At 39.8% G+C, this 21,907-nt stretch overlaps 1 protein-coding gene across 1 annotated transcript in view; it reads right to left on the minus strand.

Annotated features, from left to right (window-relative positions):
• Positions 1-1,553: 1,553 nt before the first annotated feature.
• The window catches only part of LOC138515183 (uncharacterized), a 96,172-nt gene continuing 75,818 nt past the window's right edge, over positions 1,554-21,907 (minus strand). The window contains exons 10-15 of the mRNA XM_069630159.1: positions 13,460-13,489; positions 11,915-11,944; positions 10,740-10,769; positions 8,050-8,076; positions 4,807-4,857; positions 1,554-1,856 (exon numbers count right to left, since the gene is read on the minus strand). Coding sequence (XP_069486260.1) covers positions 4,846-4,857; positions 8,050-8,076; positions 10,740-10,769; positions 11,915-11,944; positions 13,460-13,489 — 129 coding nt within the window. The 3' untranslated portion in view covers positions 1,554-1,856; positions 4,807-4,845. The remainder of the gene's footprint in view (positions 1,857-4,806; positions 4,858-8,049; positions 8,077-10,739; positions 10,770-11,914; positions 11,945-13,459; positions 13,490-21,907) is intronic.

Below are 21,907 nucleotides of genomic sequence, written 5' to 3' on the forward strand. Positions count from 1 at the left end.
ACACCCCTCAGACTCTGATGCTAGCCCAGTTCTTTTAATCTTTAATAAATCTTGGCCTTAACCAACTTGTACATGAACCAACTCATGTGCGGGGCGGTATTTTTGATCTTATCTTCTCTGCAGAATCCAGTGTTTTTGGTGCCCCAGTTGGGCAAGTGCTGTCGGCATGGCATTGTCTAATAACATTTATAGGGTAATGGCCCAAAATGTCGCCCTCACTATTACGTCGGCCGAAAATGATGACATTTTTTTAGACCCCCCCCCTTACACCATATATTTTTGTGGGTGGGGTATGTAATATAATGGCAATATGAGGAGGTGCGGGGGCTCACCCCGCATATGTATGTGGTGTAAGGGGGGTATAAAAAACAAATTACAAAACAAGTTGGCTTTTTCGGCCGTCGTAGTAATAGTGGTCGCAATAATGACATAGATCAATTTATAGTACTTTGTACAATGGCTTTATACAAACCCAGCCCAATTTATGTTATGTAGCGTAATTTGCGCTTGGTGTATCACAACAAGATGTCCTCCCTGATCAATGAAAGGTGTCAGAATTCCTCTCTGGTGTATGTGTTATTTTTATCTCAGACTCTGTGAGATGTGACTGACCAAGTTGCCCCTTTGAGGTGTACTCGACCTAGGGAACGTCCGTCAGTACCATCGTTTTTGGGTGACCTTAAAGTAGCTCATCTGGAACTAAGGCAAGTCGAATGTAAGTGGCACCTATCCTATGGTCCGGAGAAGAGGCTGGTTTATCAACGGCTTACTCGTGATTTTCATGCAGACATTTGGCTGTAAGCAGGCAATGTTTATGCATGAAGTTGAGGCGCCTCTGAAATTGTCTGTGCTCAAGTCATTCTCTCTTTTGCATGCTTTACAACTAATGTGGTACCTACTCAAATTCTCTTTGATTCTTTTGAGTTTCTTGTCACAAACATTGTGGAGAAACGTTAGCATATCTCTATGAATGGAAATTATCTTTTTCTTAGAGGGCAGACTATACTGATACCCTCTAAAACGAAGACAATTTCCTGGGAAAAATGCTTGGAGCTGTTCTCATTTGCATACCCACAATGCCTTGCTGATGTGGCTCAGAACTGGAGGTGAACATCCAGCAATGTCTACTAGGTGGCGCTGTGGAATGTGTCACTTGGCTCAAATGGATAATCCTACTTTGGCATTGCAGGTGGAAGATTTGTTACAAGCTTTTTTAAATCCACCATAACATTATTGATTTCTTTTAATGCAAAACTTGACTTTTCGTTCTATGATGAAAGGGGTTGCAAATACTGTGTGTTTTTAGTGTCTAGCTTCTCAATGCTTAATCAAATACACTGTGTGCTTGTGTGTGCACTCGTTTTTCTGTGCTGATAGAGTCTTTTTTTTTGTATTTGAGTGCACACGCATTTGTGTGATAACTTGACCTGCCCACTGGCAATACCATCTGGAGTTTGGAGGAAATCTGAATGTCGTGTGGATAACAGAAGGATAAGTTAAAATATAGAAAAGCATATTGATCATGAAAACCGTATGTCGGAAAGAAACTGAGATTTAAAAAGGAATACATTTTTATTTTTATAAACGTGTTACAAAATATGAAAAAGAACATTTCACAAAGATGAGCATTAATTTCAGCACTATCCTTTTCTAAAACAAAACACTTTTAAAGCTCTACATAGCAGAACAGAAATTTCTATTTGGTCTATTCTTGTGTGTCTTCTGTCTCTTTGTAATCTCAATAGATTTACATCAGCACTGCAGGTTTTCATAGCAGAGGAGGAAAATAGACCAAGGAGGAGTCAAGTTCTTCTGTGTTGCTTCAGGTCTTAATGAAGCTGTACATTTTCAGATCTCTGCAATTCATGATGACACAATAAGTGGGAAATAAACAGTTAATTGGAAAACTGTAATGATATCATATTAGTTGCAGTGTGTACATTTATGGTAAACGTGTTAAACAACCTCTATCCAAATATTTGGTGTTGACACATACAAAAACAACGTGCAAGGAGGAAATGTGTTGTCAACATTAAAAATATCTTTCACCCGTGATATCTACAATTGTTATTGGGAAACTATCATCAACAGCAGTGGTTTGCAACCTTTCACTCTCCAGATATTTTGGACAATTACCATAAGCCCAGCCAGCAAAGACAATTGTGAGGGATCAGGCAGACATAGCCCAAAACAAATGGAGTACCACAGGTTGCAGGGTCCTTATATATAGTGGTGTATTCTGCCAAGGCATTGTGAATGCCATCTGATTGACAGCAAGGATTATGCTCGAGTTGTCTATGATGGCACCTGGAACTCTGAGGTGAAATACATGCTGTGGTATAAAGCGACCCATCTATATTTTATGTTGTGTATGCTCCCCACAACCGACGTTCATGCCCTGTGCCATCACATATGTATCGAAATTGCAGGGGTGTAGATTGGTGGTAAGAAAGATATGATAGGTTTTTTTATAACACGCTTAATACCCAGAGGTTTCTAAGCGCAAACCCAGGGATCAAACCTGTGGTGCTCCATGTCGTCTTGCTTCCAAGGCCAGCAGGTTGCCCCTGAGCTATCTTCCCGAGACTATAAATGCACTATACACAACATAAAGAATACCAAGTTCCCTCTCCCCTGAGTAACCCGAAAAGGAGAAACAACATATCTAGCAGAAACAATTCTGTATCACCTTGCAGTGACATCATAGTAGTTGATCATACAGACAAGGACCAGTGGCCACTGTTTAGGGATTGGAAAGGCATGACCCTTACTAGTTTCAATTTCTGCGGATACAGTGGCACTAGCCACGGATCAGGCCATGGCAACAGGCCACTTCAGGAACATGGGACATGATCCAAATAGCCACGGTGCATGGACACAGCCTGTTCTGAATGCACCTATTATGTGGTCTGAGGTTTCATGGAGTCGGGCCAATGAAACTACCTTAATCAAAGAATCCACTGGGAATGGTCACACGCCATGCCTAATGGGAATTTTCGTTGTGTCAGGGCTGAAAACCATGGCCAGGGTCAAAAATAAGGCATTCCCAGAAGGTCATGACAGTATTCAACTGTATATAGCTAAAAAAAAAGACATTTACCCTGAAGTCTTTAATTAAACAGATGGTATGGTTCAATTTCCCTTACAAAAAATGCATTAGAAAAAAAAATAGAAATCCTAAAGTGACTTCATGGAAGCAATTCAAAACAACAAATACCCATAAATGTGCCACCACCATTGTAAAGCAACCAAATCTCAGCGACTGGCGTACGCTGCCCATGACACCACATATTCCAACACAAACAACATACACAAAACCCCCACTTTGTACAGGACTTCAGCAACTAAGACTAGCTCAGAATGCTAAATATGAACCCACACTGGTTAAGGTCCTTTGAAAGTGAATGGATGGATCAGAACATAAAATATAACAATAACTTTAAAAATGGATGTGTAGCTGTAATTTCTCTGGGGAATCTGTGCCAGGATAAACATCTTGCGCAATGCATGCAGGCAGCCAAATTATATGTTTAGGCAAGGAATGGAATTAATTTGGCATCTTCTATAGAGACTTGTCTAAAAACACTATTGCTTTCTCAATGAGTGTGAGGGAGATTCGGTATCAAAAGGGAAATGTTGTACAGCCCAAGACACGGTGTGAGGTATTCATGTTCTACACCTAGGCAGGTGTATATCTAAATCAACAGATCCATAGCAAAATAGATATAAAGAATTTGATCTAAAAGACCCAAGATCATAAATCTGAAATTACATCTTTTACAAGCATTCTACCCCCTCGACAACTAAGATGAACTTTAAAATGATGGAGACACGCAGTACGCCTTAGTAGCTTCTGTCGGTGATGGGGGGGTGCGGGGGATCTTGGCAAGGAGGAGCCCCTGGACTCATTTCAGATACCACATGTGCCAGCTCTACCACTGCAATGCTCCAAAATGTTATTGACCAGTCCCGTCTGAGCATCCCTTTGGCCACTCTGGTAGCAAAACCTGACTCCACCATTGATAAGCCTATCTCCTTGGCACGCCACATATAAAGGCTCCTGACATGGCCTTCAGGCACAGTTGCCCTGGATGATGGTGGCATATGGAATGGTGCCAACATGGCTCTCCCCTGCATTAAGGACATTTCATATCCATAGTATAGCTGTGCATAAGGAGACTGCCAGGCGCCCGTTGACAGCTTGGTAAATGAAGTATCTTGCTAAGCATGCCAGATCTGTCAGTTCCCTCTAGTGGCAAGGCCTGGAAGACCCATGGAGAATTAGGGCAACACTCTGAAAGTGCCAACTTGGCATACGGATGTCGATCAGTGTTGTGGTCCAATGCTGGCACTCATTGACGGTGCTGCTGGTAGTTTTAAACAATATTAATTTTTAAGGAGCTTTAATGGGTATCAGTCGAAAAATGGGTATCATTACACTCACATTTTGCCAAACATGATACCTCAACTTCAGCGCATTTTGTGAATGTGTGGCACTATTTTTTGGTTGCCCGCACTATTCTGATTTCCAGCCCAACCATGCCCATGCTTTCCAGGACAGGGGAGCCTATGACAAGAGAGGCACATGTGTGTAGGCATGATTTTGTTTACTTGGGAAGAGGAGTTCCCTCTGGAGAGATCTCTGTTGCAGGTGAAGCAGCTTGCTACATGTATTTATGTTGCATACGTGTTGTGTTGTGTTGTATTTGGTTATTTCCTTGTAGATCTCGTGTCATGGATTCTCAGTGTGCATTCATTCACAATGCAAATAGGGTCACAGACAAAATGGACATGAATGTATCTCACCAAGACTCTGTTGTTTGGATGTTCATGATGCATCCGAGTTTATCTCTTCCTCTGTGAAAGTAAACACATGTCAAAAATAAAAATAAAAAAGTACGAGAGGGGAGCGCAGACCAATCATGCTAAGACAATCTATGTTCAAGAATGGTAGAACAGTCGCATCACAATTAAGTGAAATAGGGATCAGTAAATTCTTAGAGCATTTTCTTGACCAGTCCCTGCAGGTCATTTCAGGCTCCTGAGTCAAGGCAGTCATAATAATGGGCAACTACAATGGACTAAACCGTATACTGCACATACCAACATTCAAATATCTATATCTTAAGACGGCAACAATATACATTTAAAATGATCAGTTTGTGGTTCTTCATTTACTATTAATGGATCAGAAATCCCACGATTGCACAATAAGCCGCGTGTTAAGCACACATGCACAGTCTCCATGATTAGCTGGCTTTAGAATGTGCCTCAACCTGAAGGAAAGCAACATACATGTAACCCAGAACTGACTGATTGTTTTCAAATTCAGCGAGTATTTTCCTACAAAAATGAAATGAATGAATCGAGGTGTAGTTCTAAACAACATGCTACATTGTTATGTTACTTTGCTTTTAGAATGTGCTGCATCACCACCATGATGGTTTCACAGTGTGGATCCTTATCCATGGCCTACTCTGCACCCACTTGGGTAAAGCAGGCCTTAGGCGGGTGGGAGGACAGCAGGAGTAAGAGGTGGCAGGGGGCAGGAGAGTAGGGGAGGACCTTGAAGATGCTGGGAAGGGGGGAATGTTTTGCGTAAGTGCCGATAAGTGTTAGCCCACTACATTTGGGTTGTCTTCTAGAATCCGGTGTCTTAATTTCGTATGTGTTGCAAAATAATACAAATTGGAATTCCAACACAGTTTTGAAATGTTATTATGGCTGCGTAAGGGTCTGAAGCGCTTGCTCTGGCGACCCTCGAAGTGATGAAGGCGTAACATGCATGTGGTTTCTATGTATGGGACCACAGGTGAGCTCCTGAATGATTATTCTGTGACTGCCAAACAGACTGCATAAGGTGACCGTGTGAGAATGTGAATGTTGTTGGAAAAAAAGAGGCAGCAGATTGGGACAGATAGAAATATGAATTAAACTATGTTATGCCTAGCCCAGAGATGGAAGGTAAACATTGTGTATGTGCTCCTTGTCTGTCTAAGATTGATTTGGGAGCTAATGCCTTAACACAGAGCGCCACATGTTGGCATGACCCAGAAAGATGTGCAGGCTCTGGCCGGGAAGTCTGCTTATGATCCAATGATATGGATATATAGGGCCTCATTACGAGGTTGGAGGTAGCCTTGCTGGTTTTACCGGCAAGGCTCCCTCCAAACTCGCATCCAGGTCCAGCACCCGCGAATGGGCAATTATCGGGCGATACCGGCCCAATCAGACCTGGTAATTGCCTTTTCGCGGGTGCCGGGCCCGGTACATCCCCATTCCCATTTGAGCCCCAAAGAGAGAGAGAGAGAGAGAGGGAGAGAGAGAGGGGGGGTGGGAGAGAGAGAGAGAGAGAGAGAGAGAGAGAGAGTGGGGGAGAGAGAGAGAAAGAGAGAGAGAGAGAGAGAGAGAAAGAAAGAGAGAGAGAGAGTGAAAGAAAGAGAGAAAGAGAGAGAGAGAGGGAGGGAGAGAGAGAGAGGGGGGGAGAGAGAGGGTGTGGGAGAGAGAGAGAGTCAGAGAGAGGAGAGAGAGAGAGAGAGAGAGAGAGAATAGGTGTGTCATTTCTTTTATAGACACACCTTTTTTGGCTATTTTGGAAACGCAAAGTGGATTTAAATGGAAGTATAACCCCCTCCTATCCATGTTGTTGCACATCTGCATCTGGACACACATATGCTCCAATTCCTTCTTTGTAATACTGGTGTACGTTACGGCACTGACAATGTTCCATTTTTTTTTTTCAGGTGTAAATCTGATCTGTACACTTGGTGTTATATTTTGTTGAATAAATGTGTGCCTCCTGTTTGTTTTTTTGTAATCCCATTGCTTTCTGCAATTTGTAATGTGTAGAAGCGCCTTTGCATAGTACCCACATCACCCAAAATATGTTTGCCCTCACTAATTAATACGGCCCTTGTTCCTTCAGTTCCCCATCCACACATTCTTTGTAATGTGTGAAATTAGATGCAATTACATTGCTTTATCTAAAACAATATTTAGAAAATAAGTCATTTTGGTCTCTGATAGTAAGGGTTTCATGGGCATGAGTTTTAGTGCCTAATACCTTGCCCTGGAAATTGACTGACACAGAGCCCTTTATTTAGTGAAAGGTATTTTTTTGTAATGCTTACTTTACTAGTTATGTTATGTTATGCTACTGGCATTTATTGAGCACACCTGCACCAAAGGCATCTTGGCCCTAAACTTACAAGAGTGACCACTTTGGCCAATAGAAAGACTGGGAAAAGGGTTGGGAGTTGGGAGGCGTGGTTGTCTTGTGTTCTATATAATCAAATACACTTTTTCTCTCCTCTTCATTTTTTAAACATAACAATGAATGTATTTTATATTATTTATATTAAGTAAAATAAGATTTTCTGAGATTTTAGTTTCATTTATTAACACTGGCATTTTTTTTTTTGTGACTTATTCCATTGGCCTGATTCATGGAACGTTTTCCTATGGGATTGCGCCATTATAAAACACTTCCATGAATCAGGTCATATATGTCAACCACTTTGTGGTGCTGGGTAGCCACATTTCTATTATTTTTGGATGATGTTAAACAGATTACACCGGTGACCATATTTTGTCCACCAGTTGAAATGTCGAACATAATTTGGGGATCAGTAGACATGCAGCCAACTTGAAGTTGGAATGTCGTTTGCTGTTGCGGTTATTCACAGTGCCCCAGGTTTCATTGGGCTATTGATATTTTGTAAAAAAAATAAAAAATAAAAAAAAATCACTGAATACATTTGTATACACTTTTAAAATAAAGCCAAGTCCTTTCAACAGCTCCTTGGCATATTTTTAGCATAGATGTACTTTCTAGGAAAATAGTATTTTAATATTACAATTGGATCATGGTCATAGTAAACTGAGTATTATTTCTTTGGACCCTTCAAGGTGTTTTTCTCACATGTGCTCACTTTTAGACCTTTTCATTGTCATGTTGATTAAACACCCACCCTCCCACCCCCCACACCGCAGAGTGTTGTCAGGACATCATAATATTATGTGCAGAATTGTTTCATAAATTGCACTTACCCCAACACCTGCAAAACGTCTCCCTCCCTGAAAGAAAGATATCAAAAAGCAGGAATTAGGACATTTACTGTTCCATAAAGGGTAAGGTTAAGAGAGCATTTTTCTAAATGATCTCCAAAGAGATACGGCAAAATAGAAATAGATGCCACTAAACCTTCTTAATATTATCACACCCCTTAATTATATTAATCAGAGTCCTAATACAACAGAAGTGGAATCATCTTCTGAGACAGCAAAATAAGAGCAGTTTCGGGACACTCAGCTTCAGGCATATGAGAAGCCTTACTCAGAGAGCGTTTTTTAATGAGATCGCACCATTGTAAAACAATTTTGTAAATCAGATCCAAAGTTTCTCCCAGTATGAAATCCCTTTTCTAATTTCAAACTTCACACTCAGAGCTGGACCTTTGCACAGATTGTTTTTATACTCTAAGAGAGTGATGTTTTGCTGAGCAATATTTCATGTGACGTGCCCTTCTCTCATAAACGTTAGCCTTGCCACCAGTGATACGCAGCACTACAATACCTAGGTCCCCAAAAAACAAACCACACTATTAAGATGACTGTGGGCTTCCTCAATGTTATTGGTGAATGTGTGAAGAAGATTCAGGAACATACATGGGACTAGAATTGGCATGGGTTAAATGAAATGTTAACAGGTGTGTGCCCGTCTGTGTTTTGTTCTATCCCCTACATGTTTGGAAGGCAGAGATAATTGTTATATTTTATAGACTACTGGACCAACACCACAGGTCATCATGTGATAGGATTCCACAACCTCACTATATTTTGGGTGATTAATTGGCAAGCTGTTCATGGACCACTGCACCAGCGTCATTGGTCAAATTATGGGATTTAAATGGCATCCAGTGAAAATGCTGCCAATAGAAATGCAGTCAGTGAAACCATTGTGGTGAAAACACCTTCATTATCTTTTTTCTCGTGTGTCCTCTATCTCTCTATCTCTATCTATCTCTCTCTTTTGCAGCTTTTAACTTTTCAATATTCAAAACGCTTGTTTGTTTCTTAACTTTCCCTCCACTAAACTTCTCATATCTTCTATAGTTGTTTTGTCCTGCCTGTTTTACTGCTCTTCTCTTCTTCCTGCTGTCCCTACATCTCACCATGATCCTCTTCGCCTTATTTACTAGTCTTCAATATGGGTTCTTTGTTCCCCCCTCAGGATTCTATTTCCTCTGCTTTGCACTCGTTGCATTGGCTTTCTTTTGAAAATCATTTACTCTTTAATTTTCTGTGCATTGTCTTTATGTGTCTTTATGTTCTTGCTCCTCCTTAGCTCTCCTCTTTAATCTATTTCTACTCTCCTGCTGGTTCACTTTGTTCTGAATCTCTTTCTTTTAACTGCTCCTCATGCTGCATGTGCCCCCTCACGTTTCTGTTCCTTTGTTCTTCTTGCACCTAAAAGATGGAACTCTCTCCCTCTTTCTTTGCGTTCCATATCCTCTTTTTCTCTTTTCAAGTTCTGTCTTAAAATTCAATTTCTCTCTGGACTGTTGGTGTTTTGGCTGTCTGCCTATGTGAATTGTACTGCTGGTTACTTTGTTCAGCGCTTAGGCATCAAGCTCTATAGATTGTTGAATGACACCCTCTTAATCATTACTGGATATGTAGAATATCTAGTCTATGCAGCAAAAGGTGAAAAACAGATGTCTTTATCTAGTGTTGCTGCTTTTTTCTCAATGGGAAGAACCTCTCAAGCATTTCCTATCCCTTAAGCAGTCTATTGCAGCTAGAAACCCCCAAAAGTATTCAGAGTTTCACATTGACATCTGCCCTCTCCTCCCTTCCAGCATGTCAATCAATAAGAAATGGGGTACCAATGATGTTCATTCATTTCCATGGTAACACACACACGTTTATACAGTAAAGTAAATGTTTGAATACCATTTGGTAATTAGAAATTATGATGGAGCCATTTCCTGTGCTGGACGCTTATGCAGAGGTTGACAATGCGTACAACTAGCAAATCATTAAGAGTGTAAACAAAAGAAAAAATCATAACATGTCATAAGTAACTATGGGAAAGTGATGGGTTATGGAGTAGGATCTTTCAATGTACACTATTGTTATTCTATTCTGAGGCTGTTGTTCCTCACTGCCATCTAACTGCTCTTTGAGGAATTCATCTGAATGCCTTCAAATAAGTGACTTCAGTTCTAGAAAGGAGAACACAAATACTTTGTTTTCTCTGAACATAGATTGTTTGTTCTCTTTAACTGACATACAAAATGACCCCAATTTCATAATGATTATTTTTTACATATAGTCCATTTAACAAAATAATTTATCTCAGCAACCTCTGCCTGTCTGTCTTTTTCTCCTACTATGTTTCTATCCATGACTCTCTATTTTGCTCATTTTATTCACCTTCTGCTACTTGTTCTCTTACTGATCTACCTCTGCTCTGGTTTGTTGATTGTGATACCTCATATTTTTCTATGGTCACGTTCAAAGTACTATTGATTATTGTAAATCATTATTAAGTGCTTAATGTAAAAAAAAGTTGAACTGAACAGAACATATAAATAAAGCTTACAAATCTGAAAATAAATTCAACAAAGAAAATAAGAGGAAACACATTTTTCAAAATAAAGTAAAATATAGAAATGTATTTCAATGATAAATAATTTACAAGTTTAATTAATAATAAACAGAAGACGTGACCCTACCAATACTTGGCCAGCTGTTCCTGGTACCCCCTATAGTTAAAATTAGAAAAGGTTGTCATAGTTAGCAATACCAACAAATGGGAAGAATCACTGAAGCAAAAGTCAATTGCAGCTAGAAAACTCCAAAAATATTCAAAGTGATATATTGACTTATTTCTTCCCCTATCCTCCGTGTCAGTCATTGCGAAAAGGAGTGCCAATAATATGATGCTAGATTTCCATGGTAACACTCACAATTTGGTGATTATACATTACTATGTACATAGTGCCTGCACCTAGGAGCTTGTGCTAAGGTAGTCAATACCTGCAGCCAGCAAAAAATAAAGAGTGGACTTAATCAAGAAATAGCATAAAATGTCATAAGTACAAGTGGAACACAATGGATTATGTTGTAGGCTCTTTCAATGTCCACTATTGTTAGAATATTCTTAGGATTGTTGTGACTCACTAACTGCTCTTTGAGAAATCACTATGATCACTTTCACATAAGTAGCATCATTACCAGAAAGGTGAACACAAATATGTTGTTTTCTCTGAACATAGATCTGTTGTCCTTTTTGACTAGCATCATCAACTTAACTAAATCTTTTATAATGGCATTTTTTCATACACTTCTATCTATATGGCTTTTTCTGCTACTATTTTCCTATCCATGACTTACTATTTCACTAATTTCCTTAACCTTTGTTTCGGGAGGATAGCACAGGGGCAACGCGCTCGCCTTGGAAACAAGACGACACAGAGCAACACAGGGTTGACCCCCGGGCCCGCCCTTAGAAACCTCTGGGTATAAAGTGTATTATAAATAACCTATCATATCATAACCTTCTAAATACTTGGGGTCTGATTAACAAAGCATTTTTCAATTAAATGTTGCCATTGAAAACTGATTTTGTAAATCAGAACCTTGTTCTCTAACTAATTCACTTCTATTCTGCTCTGTAAATGATTTTTATGCCCCATATTTCTCTCAGGTCACGTTCAAAGTAGAATTGTAAAATAATAGTGCCAATATAAAAATACTTTGGACTGAATAGACAACATAGACTCATCTTCAACATCACATAAGAGCAAATAAAACAAAGGAAAAAAGAGGTTAAACATTGTTTAAAATACATAATACAGTTAATGTACATGTTTAATTAATAATATTAAAAATACACATTTGACCATACCAATGCTTGGCCAGCTGTTCCTTGGACCCCCTAGAGTTAAAATGAGAAATGTTTTTCAAAGTTAGCAATACCAACCAGAAATTTAAATTCCAGCTCATCACAATTTGAAATAAAATAGTGGTGTAGCAAAAATATCTGTGCCACTTACTATTTATAAACTACCACATTGCTTCAAAATCATGTGTGTTGCCATTTTTTCATTTTTTCAATTTCAATCAAAAATATTAACCAGAACATCTTGATGATTAAAAATGTTCGGCACATTCACTAATTAACTCTCTCTTCATTGTTCTCTCTTCCATTTCCCAGTATCCCTTTTTTGCATCTAATCTCTCCACCCATTCTCTGATCTGTGCCATTACCTCACTCAATAGTGTTTCTCCATGTATGTGCGTCTCATCGATATCATTGTCTAATCTCCCTCCAAGTACCACTTTCTTTAAATTTCTACGTTTTTTTTCCCTCTAATCTTCCTCTATCTTAAATTCACACATGAATTGTTATCTCATTAATTTTCGACTTAATGGTTTGCTCATGTGCAGCTTTGTTGATGATGGTGATGCCTCACCTTTCATTAAAGCTACTATAAAGCAGAAATATGAAGACATCAAGATTTTTAACTGAAGAGTTTATACTATCCAGACTATCCAAAACAATGCCCTACAAGCAGCACTAGGCATCCCAAAAAATCAGCACATATCCCTCCTAAAACGAGAAAACAAATGGCTCCGTATAAACAACAGAATCAAGCTCAAATCACTTAACTTCACCCATAAATGTTTATCCAACAAGGCTCCCCTATACCTCACCGACAAATTCACTAAACACACCTCCACATGCCCTATCAGAACAGCACAATCCAATACTCTCAAAATACCTAATTTCAAGCTAAAAAAAAACTGGGGGCGCCAGCTTCCCAGTCCTGGTGGCGCAACAGTGGAACTCTATTCCAGACTCATTAAGAGCCATATCCTCCTTCCACTGCTTCAAATCAAACGCCAAGAAATGGATACAATCCTTAGACCAATGACCCTGGCCTGTTTCCTGCTACTGATCTAGGTTATCCTGCCAATCACTGGAATCAGCTACTTACGTCCCCATCACACTTCATACATGCCCATTGCTAATACATCCTCCTGTACATTGATGTATATATTTTGTATTTCGTATTATATGTATTTTTCCTGTCCTTCATATCTTTATGTATTTTGCTGTGCTTTCATATTCAACTTGCCTTTTCTTGTAAATATCTGTATATACCCATTTTGCTGTACTACTATATGTAACATTGTAACGTGATCTGTGCCCAGATGCCCACAGGCCTGGTGTGCACTATAAATACATAAGCAATTACAATTACAACAATACTGATACAAAACAATGTTGTTGCCAATTCCATGGAAGAAAAAGCAAGTTTGCAAACCTCAAAATGGAATTTAATGAAGAGCAACAAATCAAAGAAATATTTAACTAAAAGAAAAATACAGAATTATATTTTACTTGTACGTAATTTGCAAATTTAATATTTTTTAAATGTGGCCTTACAAATGCTTGTCCAGCTGTTCCTGGTAAACCCTGGAATGCAAATGTGAACAGGTTAATCTCAGATACCATATTTGCCAAAAGAGTCAAAACCCACTATAAGATCATTTGAATACACTTAATGGAAGGAACTTAAGAGCTGTGTGGCTTCCTCTTAAGAAAATAGCATTAGTGTGATACTCAGTTACTGGGTGCTTCAAACAACATTCAAACATTATGACATTTCAACAATCTATAATATATTAAGACAATATGTATATGTTTTGCATTAGTCCACCAATAAGTGGGTCTAGTTTTGCTGATTCCATGAAAGTTATACATTCATCCCCTATCTTTATGCTGTAAATGTTCCCTACCAATGATTATTGAATGGTGCAGATAAGGAGGAATTGTGCAACATGGATTAAAGAGATGTGGAGCTACAAATTACATTATACACAAAGATCAACATGCAAAAACCTGCCAAATGAGGTTATCATAAGCTGATTGTGGTGTAGGAGCCGAATAAGCTTCTAATACAATTCTAGATTAAAACATATCTTATGGTTCCATGTTTGGCAGTTGAGTTTGTAAGAACCTCTGACGAGGAATATCATGCAACCTTTTTTGGGAATTTCAAGTTGGACTAAAGAAGATATTGGGCCTCATTACAAGTGTGCCAGTCTGTGCCAGCACACTATAGGTTTGCTTGCCAGAGCAGCTGTGCCCGAAAGGGCTGACCCTGCTCATTAACAAAGGTGCCAGTGCTTCTGTGGTCCCCATTCCCATAGAGTCCCACAGGACTCTATGCGAATGGGGATTGACAAATTGCTGGTGCCTGACTTCCCGGACCGCCTGGGTTGTAATCCCCCGGTGTTACCGGGAAGTCAGGTGCTGGTAATTCATTCTGAGTCCAGCAGCAACCTGCCAGTAGCACCAGCAGGGTGGCCGTCAGACTCAGAATGAGGCCCATTGACTCTTTTTCTGTGCTGGAAGGAGTCATATTTAATATACTGATAGATATTTAGATACTGTAGGTTATGGTTCTTTAAACCCAGTTTAAGGTTTTGACTGAAGATCATGATCTACTCTTTTTTTGCCGAGTTGAGATGATATATTTGTAAGGGTGCAGAAGGAGAAGACTGACACTCATGTGGCATGATTGTTGGCATAAACCTATATTATACCAGAAATAAAGAGAAAACCTATCTCTCCCTACTCTAAGAGGGGTTTCCCTATTTCAACTAAAATACAAAGGATTTGGTCAGGATGTCCATATAAATGAATAGTCCACCACCCTGTGTCAAAAATACCTACTTCTGTCTCTCACACTTATAGCTTAACTAAAGAGGTAACGGATCTTCTTGGACCAGAACAATGGTTCCCTTCTTCTGGACAGCGTATCACAGTTCCGGTTGTTAGGTGGGTTCTTTACCTCAGGGAATGACCCCCTTCTGCACGTCTCAATCTCTTTCCAAGGCACACAACAGAGTTTCAGGTTGCAATGCCAACAAGCAGTAACATTCTCAGTTCAAAGGAAATGGTAAAGGTCCAGTTCAAACATCAACATTCCTTATTTCCCACAGTTGCTTTTTCATGGGGTTCCTGGTGAATGTCTTCTCCGTATATCTTTTTCCTTGGTTTTCCAGCACCAGGAGGAATGATGCTGTTCCTCTGAATTCAGAGGGCCTCATTACGAGGTTGGTGGTAAGGGATCACCGGTAAGGACACCAGTGCCAGTAATCCCTTACCACCCTATTCCGAGGTCCCTTAGTGGGTCCCTTCCTTAACGCCTGGTCTGACCAGGTGTTAAGGATGGGACCCGTTAAGGGACTTCAGAGCTAATAACGGTACCGCACATTGCGGTACCGTTATTAGCTCCATCCCCATTCCCATTGAGCCCTATGGGGGCTCGAATGAGAATGTGGAATGGTTCCCGGAATGGGGATTTACATGGTCCTCCAATGTTGGAATGTCCCGGTAAGTCCCTATTTCGGGAACCCGGACCTGGAATGCAGTAAGCGGGTAGCCATGGTGCTAATAGCACCATGGCAACCTCCACCATGTAATGAGGCCCAGTATTTCAATATAAATGATTGCTGGCTTTACATTAACAGTTCAACATTTCTTCTCTCCTGTCGGAATGGCTCCCTTCCCCTGGATCATTTGTTTGATTCCCTTTATGAACTAATCACCAGCAGAATGACACCCTTTTCTTGAAGTGTGGCTCTCAGTGATTTTCTAAACACATAGCCAGGGGAATGACTCCCTTCCCCTGGCATTCTTTGGCTTTGTTCTCACACTCTATTGGCTTACTTTCACAGTTAATAACACTAGTGGGAATGTCTCCCTTCCCCTGGTATTTCCCAAGCTCTTTATCACAGTTCACACCCGGGGAATGTTTCCCTTTCCCTGAATTGTTTCCAGCTCTGTGTTATGGTTCACACCAACTGGGAGAATTACCCCCTTGCCCTGGCCTGTCTTCTCTTTCCTGTTCTGGCAGACATAGTTCATTACCCAGTCAGGTACTGCCATGAAGAAAAATGTTTAAAGCTTTCTTAATTCTGTGTGCAGTTCCCAAACACGGTTTTCCTCTTCTGCTCACTTTGGAAGACCTAGTTCACAGACCTGCAAGGGCAGGCTATGAGGAAGAGGACCCATGATGCTAGAAGACCTAGTTCACAGACCTGCAAGGCATGGCTATGAGGAAGAAAACCCATGATGCTAGAAGACCTAGTTCACAGACCTGCAAGGTACGGCTATGAGGAAGAGGACCCATGATGCTAGAAGACCTAGTTCACAGACCTGCAAGGTACGGCTATGAGGAAGAGGACCCATGATGCCATTTGCTATTGGGTGCCAGTTGCAAACCCATCCCTCCTCACTTCTCAGCCATGATGGTCTCCCGCCAAATTTCCTGGCAACTAAGATACCTGCAGGGTGCTTGATGGTCCTTTCCAGTTGGTTGTGGGCTGTTCCGCATCCCCTCTCATGCTTCGGGCTACTTCGTCTGTAGCTGCTGTAGCTCCACAGCATTCTCTCCATCTCGGGCTGCACTTGTCTGACCGACTGCATGTTCCACCTTCCTCAATCAGCTGGATGCCCTTTGTGTTGGTTCATCCACGATGGACATGTCAGGACTGCCTCTGCCAGCAGACGAGCATCTTGGGTCCTGCTGTCCCTGCTTGTCCTCGCTTGCCGGCTTTGAATCTCATGGCTTCTCCAGGGAGGGATTCCCTCTCTCTTCTGTAGTCCTTCCTCTATTTCTATGTGTGCTTCTCCAATGGGTATTAGAGAACCACTCAAAGGCTCTTTGGAGGTTCTAGGAATAGTTGCTAGGTCACTGCAATTCCGTCTTGCCCCATACTTGCCCATAGTAATCATTCTGTGTAGTCTTTATTCTGCTTTGTCCCAATATGAGCTAAGGATGTTTCTCTTGGGTAGTCTGCACTCTGCCTTGTCCTGGTGGGAGTTAAGTATTGGGTTTTGCAGAGAAAGATGGATGTCTGTGGTATAGAGGGGAGGTGTGTGGAATGGAGTTTAGGATATATGAGGATGTTGGGTGAAGGGTGTCATACCGTGTTTCCCTTAGATGGTCATCCTTGTTCCTTGAAGGAGAGTCTATCCCCATGAGATCCTCCTGCTGAGTACCACCCACAGGGGGACTATCAGGAAGCTACATCACCTCTTTGGCCCCATGCGAAGGTGCTTTTACAGCTCCTTGACTGATTGATCACATACAAAGAAAGTGTAATTCAAAAAAGACACTCACAATATTGGAGAAAATCTCAATGGTTCTGACGATGCTGTTAGCCATTTATCTTTATTACCCTTGTATCTCTTTTGCCTGTTTTCCATGCTACAGACCCAAAATGCCACGAGGTTGGCCATTTTACAATGGATAAACACCTTGCAAAATACAATGCTGATGATGGCAAGAAAAAGAACAGTGCTTAAAATAGAAGGCAACATGCAATGATCATATTGCCAAATGACAATTGTACTTCATTTTGTACAAATTCAATGTTCTGATTCCTACCAGCATACAACAATAAAAACACTACTTGCAATGAGAGGCACAATGTCATAACCTTATTGGCAAATGACGAATGTACTTAATATCATAGAAAGACAATATTTTACTTTGTATCATGTGCACATTATAATAAAGTGCTAGTGCATTCAAGTGCATTCTGAACCATAATATAAATACAAATGTGTCAAACCATTGTAGACCAGGTATTTCCAAAATTAGATATCCTTACAGTCAACATAAAACGCTTTGCACCTATAGTGAGCATTGCGACAGGGGGGCAACTATAAAATCAATGGCACAAAGTCCTGGTCAATTAAAGTATTTAAGCAAGAACACCCAATATTTAAATACATCGCAGGTTAAAATACAAGCACTTTACAAACATGATAATGTGCAGTGCACAATATACTAATTTGATACAATGCAAAAGTATTTTTATTGGCTAAGGGTGCAAAACTGTCCTGTTTACTAACAATCAAATCGCACCAGTCCATATTCCATGGAAGTCATAATTTCCATAAATGTTTTACTTTGACACAACTGATGCCAAAATTATTCATCAACAGCATAAGAAAATAGGATGAATTGCCAATGCATCTGAATTCAACATAGAGCTATTATTGACAGTAGCAGTACTAATGTTACTAAGATGGAACTGCGGCAGACAAAAAGTCATGTATTTATAGCTAAAACTGGACAGTTCAAAGTCTGCAAATTAAAACAGGCTTGAAAAAGCTTGATTCAATGTGTATTGTGTTTAACCGAAATTTCAAACATCAAAAATATAGAAATAAGAAATGTTCATACAAATCCTAGGAAACTGAGGGAGTGCAAAAAGTGCAGAAAAATAATGTATAACAAAATTATAAACCAACAATTTGATACATTAAAAAACACAATACTATAACGAGAAAGACAACAATTAAATCTATCTCAGACTAGATGAATTTCTCCCTCAAAGAGCATAACCATGTGAATGATAATATGATATAATTCTTGACGGCCAAAACACAGGAGACAAGCATACAAGTCGTAATTAATATTTGTAGGTTCCCAAGAAAGTGTAAGGTACCTCCTCTACATTGTGGCCCACAGGATTTTTTGTTTAGAAATCCAGAATGCATTTGGTTTACATAGACAACAAATTCAGAGTTATAGGTGATTTGTAGAATTAAAATGAACAGCGTCATCAAGACTAGGATAAATGTAACTCGAACAATGTTTGGCATATGGCCACACTTTACATTTAGAGCATTTAAAGAAACCGGTTATTTCACAGAATTGGTCTGTCCTACACATGTTACTGGACACCAAAGAGTCCTTCAATGAGGCAGAGTTACAAAAAGTAATGTTAACTCTTTTGCCCAGAGTAGATGTTAAATTGTTGTCAAGCCTTAAAATGTGCCAGTGGTGATGTAAAATCTGTTTTATAGTTTTTGAACTGGTGCCATAGGTCAGAATCAAACGTACCTCATTCTCAATTCACTCACTCATGTATGGCCATGGGTGAGGTCAACACAGGGTCTCGATTTACATTAGATTTACATTGTGAGCTTTTAGGTATCCTCATTCAAAAACTTTCTTGGGATACTGTTGATGTTTGCAGCTCAACGCAGTGACCTTTCTTTCCTGATCAAACAAATGGAAAAATGGTGTTGAATTCAGATTAATTCAGATGAATTCCCCATTAGGTATGTTCCACTGGAGTCTCATCGGATTATTACTTGTGGCATGTAGAGGATATTTTAGCTCATTGGTTTTCTATGCAGCTCTGCAATTAGTTCTCCTTTAACTTATTTGACTATTTAGTCCAGAAAAACAATTGAGTTGAGATTATGTGTTTCAGTGAATCTCAAATTCAACTGGATAACATTGAGCACCTGCACAGACTGTTTCCATTCCATCTTGTTACCCTGCCAAATGACAAATAAATCATTGATGAAACATAACCAGAGAATGATCTTGTCAGTCTACATGGGATTGTCATTAGACCAGACGACACACCTCTCCCAACATCCCATTGTTAAATTTGGAAGTGGGGGTAAACATGGTACCCATTGCAGTGCCTTGAAGTTGTTTATTATAGGTTTTGTTAAAAAACATATTATTAGAAAGGCATAGGTAGATCAGCTCAACAATCATTTCACTATGCAGCAAATCATTGAGAGACCGGAAGCTCAAGAAGGTTTGGCATGTGCTTCTTTGCCAATGTCATTTTGGATGGAAGTATAGAGTGATACAATATCCAAGGTGGCCAATGAAAAATTGGCATCCAAGGAATGCCATTCATTTTACAGAGGAAATCTTTAGTATCTCTCAAATTCAAAGGGGGTGGGGGGGTAGGCACAAAAGTAAGAGGACTTCATTCTCAAACTTTGACATGTTCTCCAAATTGGCACTAGATAATGTAACAATTGGTCTCCCTGGGGGCTTTTGGGAATTTCTGTGGACCTGTGGGAGAAAATATATTGTGGGCAATACAGGAATTCTGGCGTACAAATATTTGCATTCTTCATTACCCAGAATACCCAATTGTTCCCACTTGGAGTGGAATTAGGTAAGCTATTGGTTCATATCTGCAGAGGGATCTGAGGGTAATCTTTGATAACAGGTCCAATCTATGAGCTGTCTATTGTATTCTGATATATAATCAATCATTTTACGATGTTTGTGCCCTTATTTGATGGTTTGATAACGCAATCAGATGTATCTTAAAGTTTTTTTTTAAAGTGTGCTTTTGTCTTTTGAACAGATATTCCTTTCCTTTGCTTGTTTTCAGTTTTCTTATTGCTCAGATCTTACAAAGGCCTCAGTGTGCCCATCACCCCCCGGCTGGAATATGGGATTTAATCTAGATTTACATTTAAATGTACGTTTCTTGGGTCAACTCACATCTATTTATAGGTCGTCCCAATTGATGAACTGGGCAATATCACCAGTTTGTGAATCCGACTCCAGTTGTATTAAGTCCACTAAGGTTAACATATCCTTAATGGCTTGGTGTGTTTTTACCACCCAATACTGGTTGGTGTTGTTTAGGGGGACTTATTTTGAAGAACTTCTTTAAACACATTTTTTGCACATATTTGTTAAAATCAATTTGTGTCTGGGCATAATAGAGTTGGACAGCAGTTGAGAACTTGCGTTGATCCCGGGTTAATGTGTGGGAAAATAGATTGACAATATTAATTGTGTCTATTTGTTTTACTACTTCCTAATCCACTTCCCAGAGGACATTGATCCCTCTGGCATATTGACAGCTGTACTATTGGCCCCTCTGCACTCTTTGGACTTTCTTCTTTCACTGATTGTTTGACCACGGCTTCTTCCTTTGCTTTTTCAGTTGGCTCTGCCATCTAGGCACAACAGTCTGATTGCATCTAAAAATTAAATTTCATAACTGACTTGTCATTCTCACTGCCGGCGGTTTCTGTTTCAGAGATGACACCAGTCTCACTTAACTGAAGATGAGATTCTTCAGCTTTTATAGGGATATTAGCTATATTGGTTACCTAAGAGAATCAAAGCAACGTGCAAATGTATACATCTTGTGCTGTTTCATAAACTTCTTTTCCTCTCAGAAACTTCTTTGTTTTCTCTTTTTGATTTCTTATTCATGAGACTTCATACTGCCCTCCATGCTTGACAAAGCTTTTTTTTCCTTCCTCATGTGAGATATATTGAAGATCTCTCTCTTATGTCATTGATTTCCAGTAGAATTTTGTTGCAATCTATTAGTGCATATTTAATAAAGATTTTGAGAAATATAAACAAACATCTGTTGGCAGCGGTGCCCCATTCTCACAACATTATAGAATCTTCATGCTCAAAGGAAGGAGTTGTAAAAGTTTGAAATCATCTGTCCTTTCGTCCAACATTTATTTAGCTGGATTCCAAAATATCTACATATATATGTAGCAAAACCAAAGTACCGAAGTACGGGGAAGCGAAATGCACTCCCGAGAGCAGTGACCTGAAACAATGGAGAGGCAGCAAAAAAGGAAACCGCCAAGGACACACCAATCGTCGAAAAATAGGAAACTTTATTGGGTGTGCAGAGGAAAAATATAGAGTGCAGGCAGTTGTGTATATATATATATATATATATATATATATGGCTTGGTCGCCGAAGGGAAATTAATATCTCCTATCTTTAAAGGACTTGCACTGCTGCTGGTGTCAGCGTTTGAGAATCAGTGCTCCTTAGTGAAGTAGCATGTGATGTTTCTTCCTTTTTGTGTTTTTGTGAATTGCCTGTCATTACTAGTGTCTGCAGAACCCGATTGACTTTGGGGACTGTACACAGAGGTGGGCAAGGAGGTTTTTTCAAACAGCTATAAGGTAAAGGTACCGTAGAAAAACGTCCAAGGCAAACTCTTCTCAAGGCAGAAGGTGGCTCTAAAGCTTTACAAACAGTTTCACATCGCTCTACACAA

The sequence above is a fragment of the Ambystoma mexicanum genome, chromosome 6q, assembly GCF_040938575.1.
Source record: "Ambystoma mexicanum isolate Mex_15411 chromosome 6q, UKY_AmexF1_1, whole genome shotgun sequence".
In the NCBI taxonomy this organism is placed as follows: Eukaryota; Metazoa; Chordata; class Amphibia; order Caudata; family Ambystomatidae; genus Ambystoma; species Ambystoma mexicanum.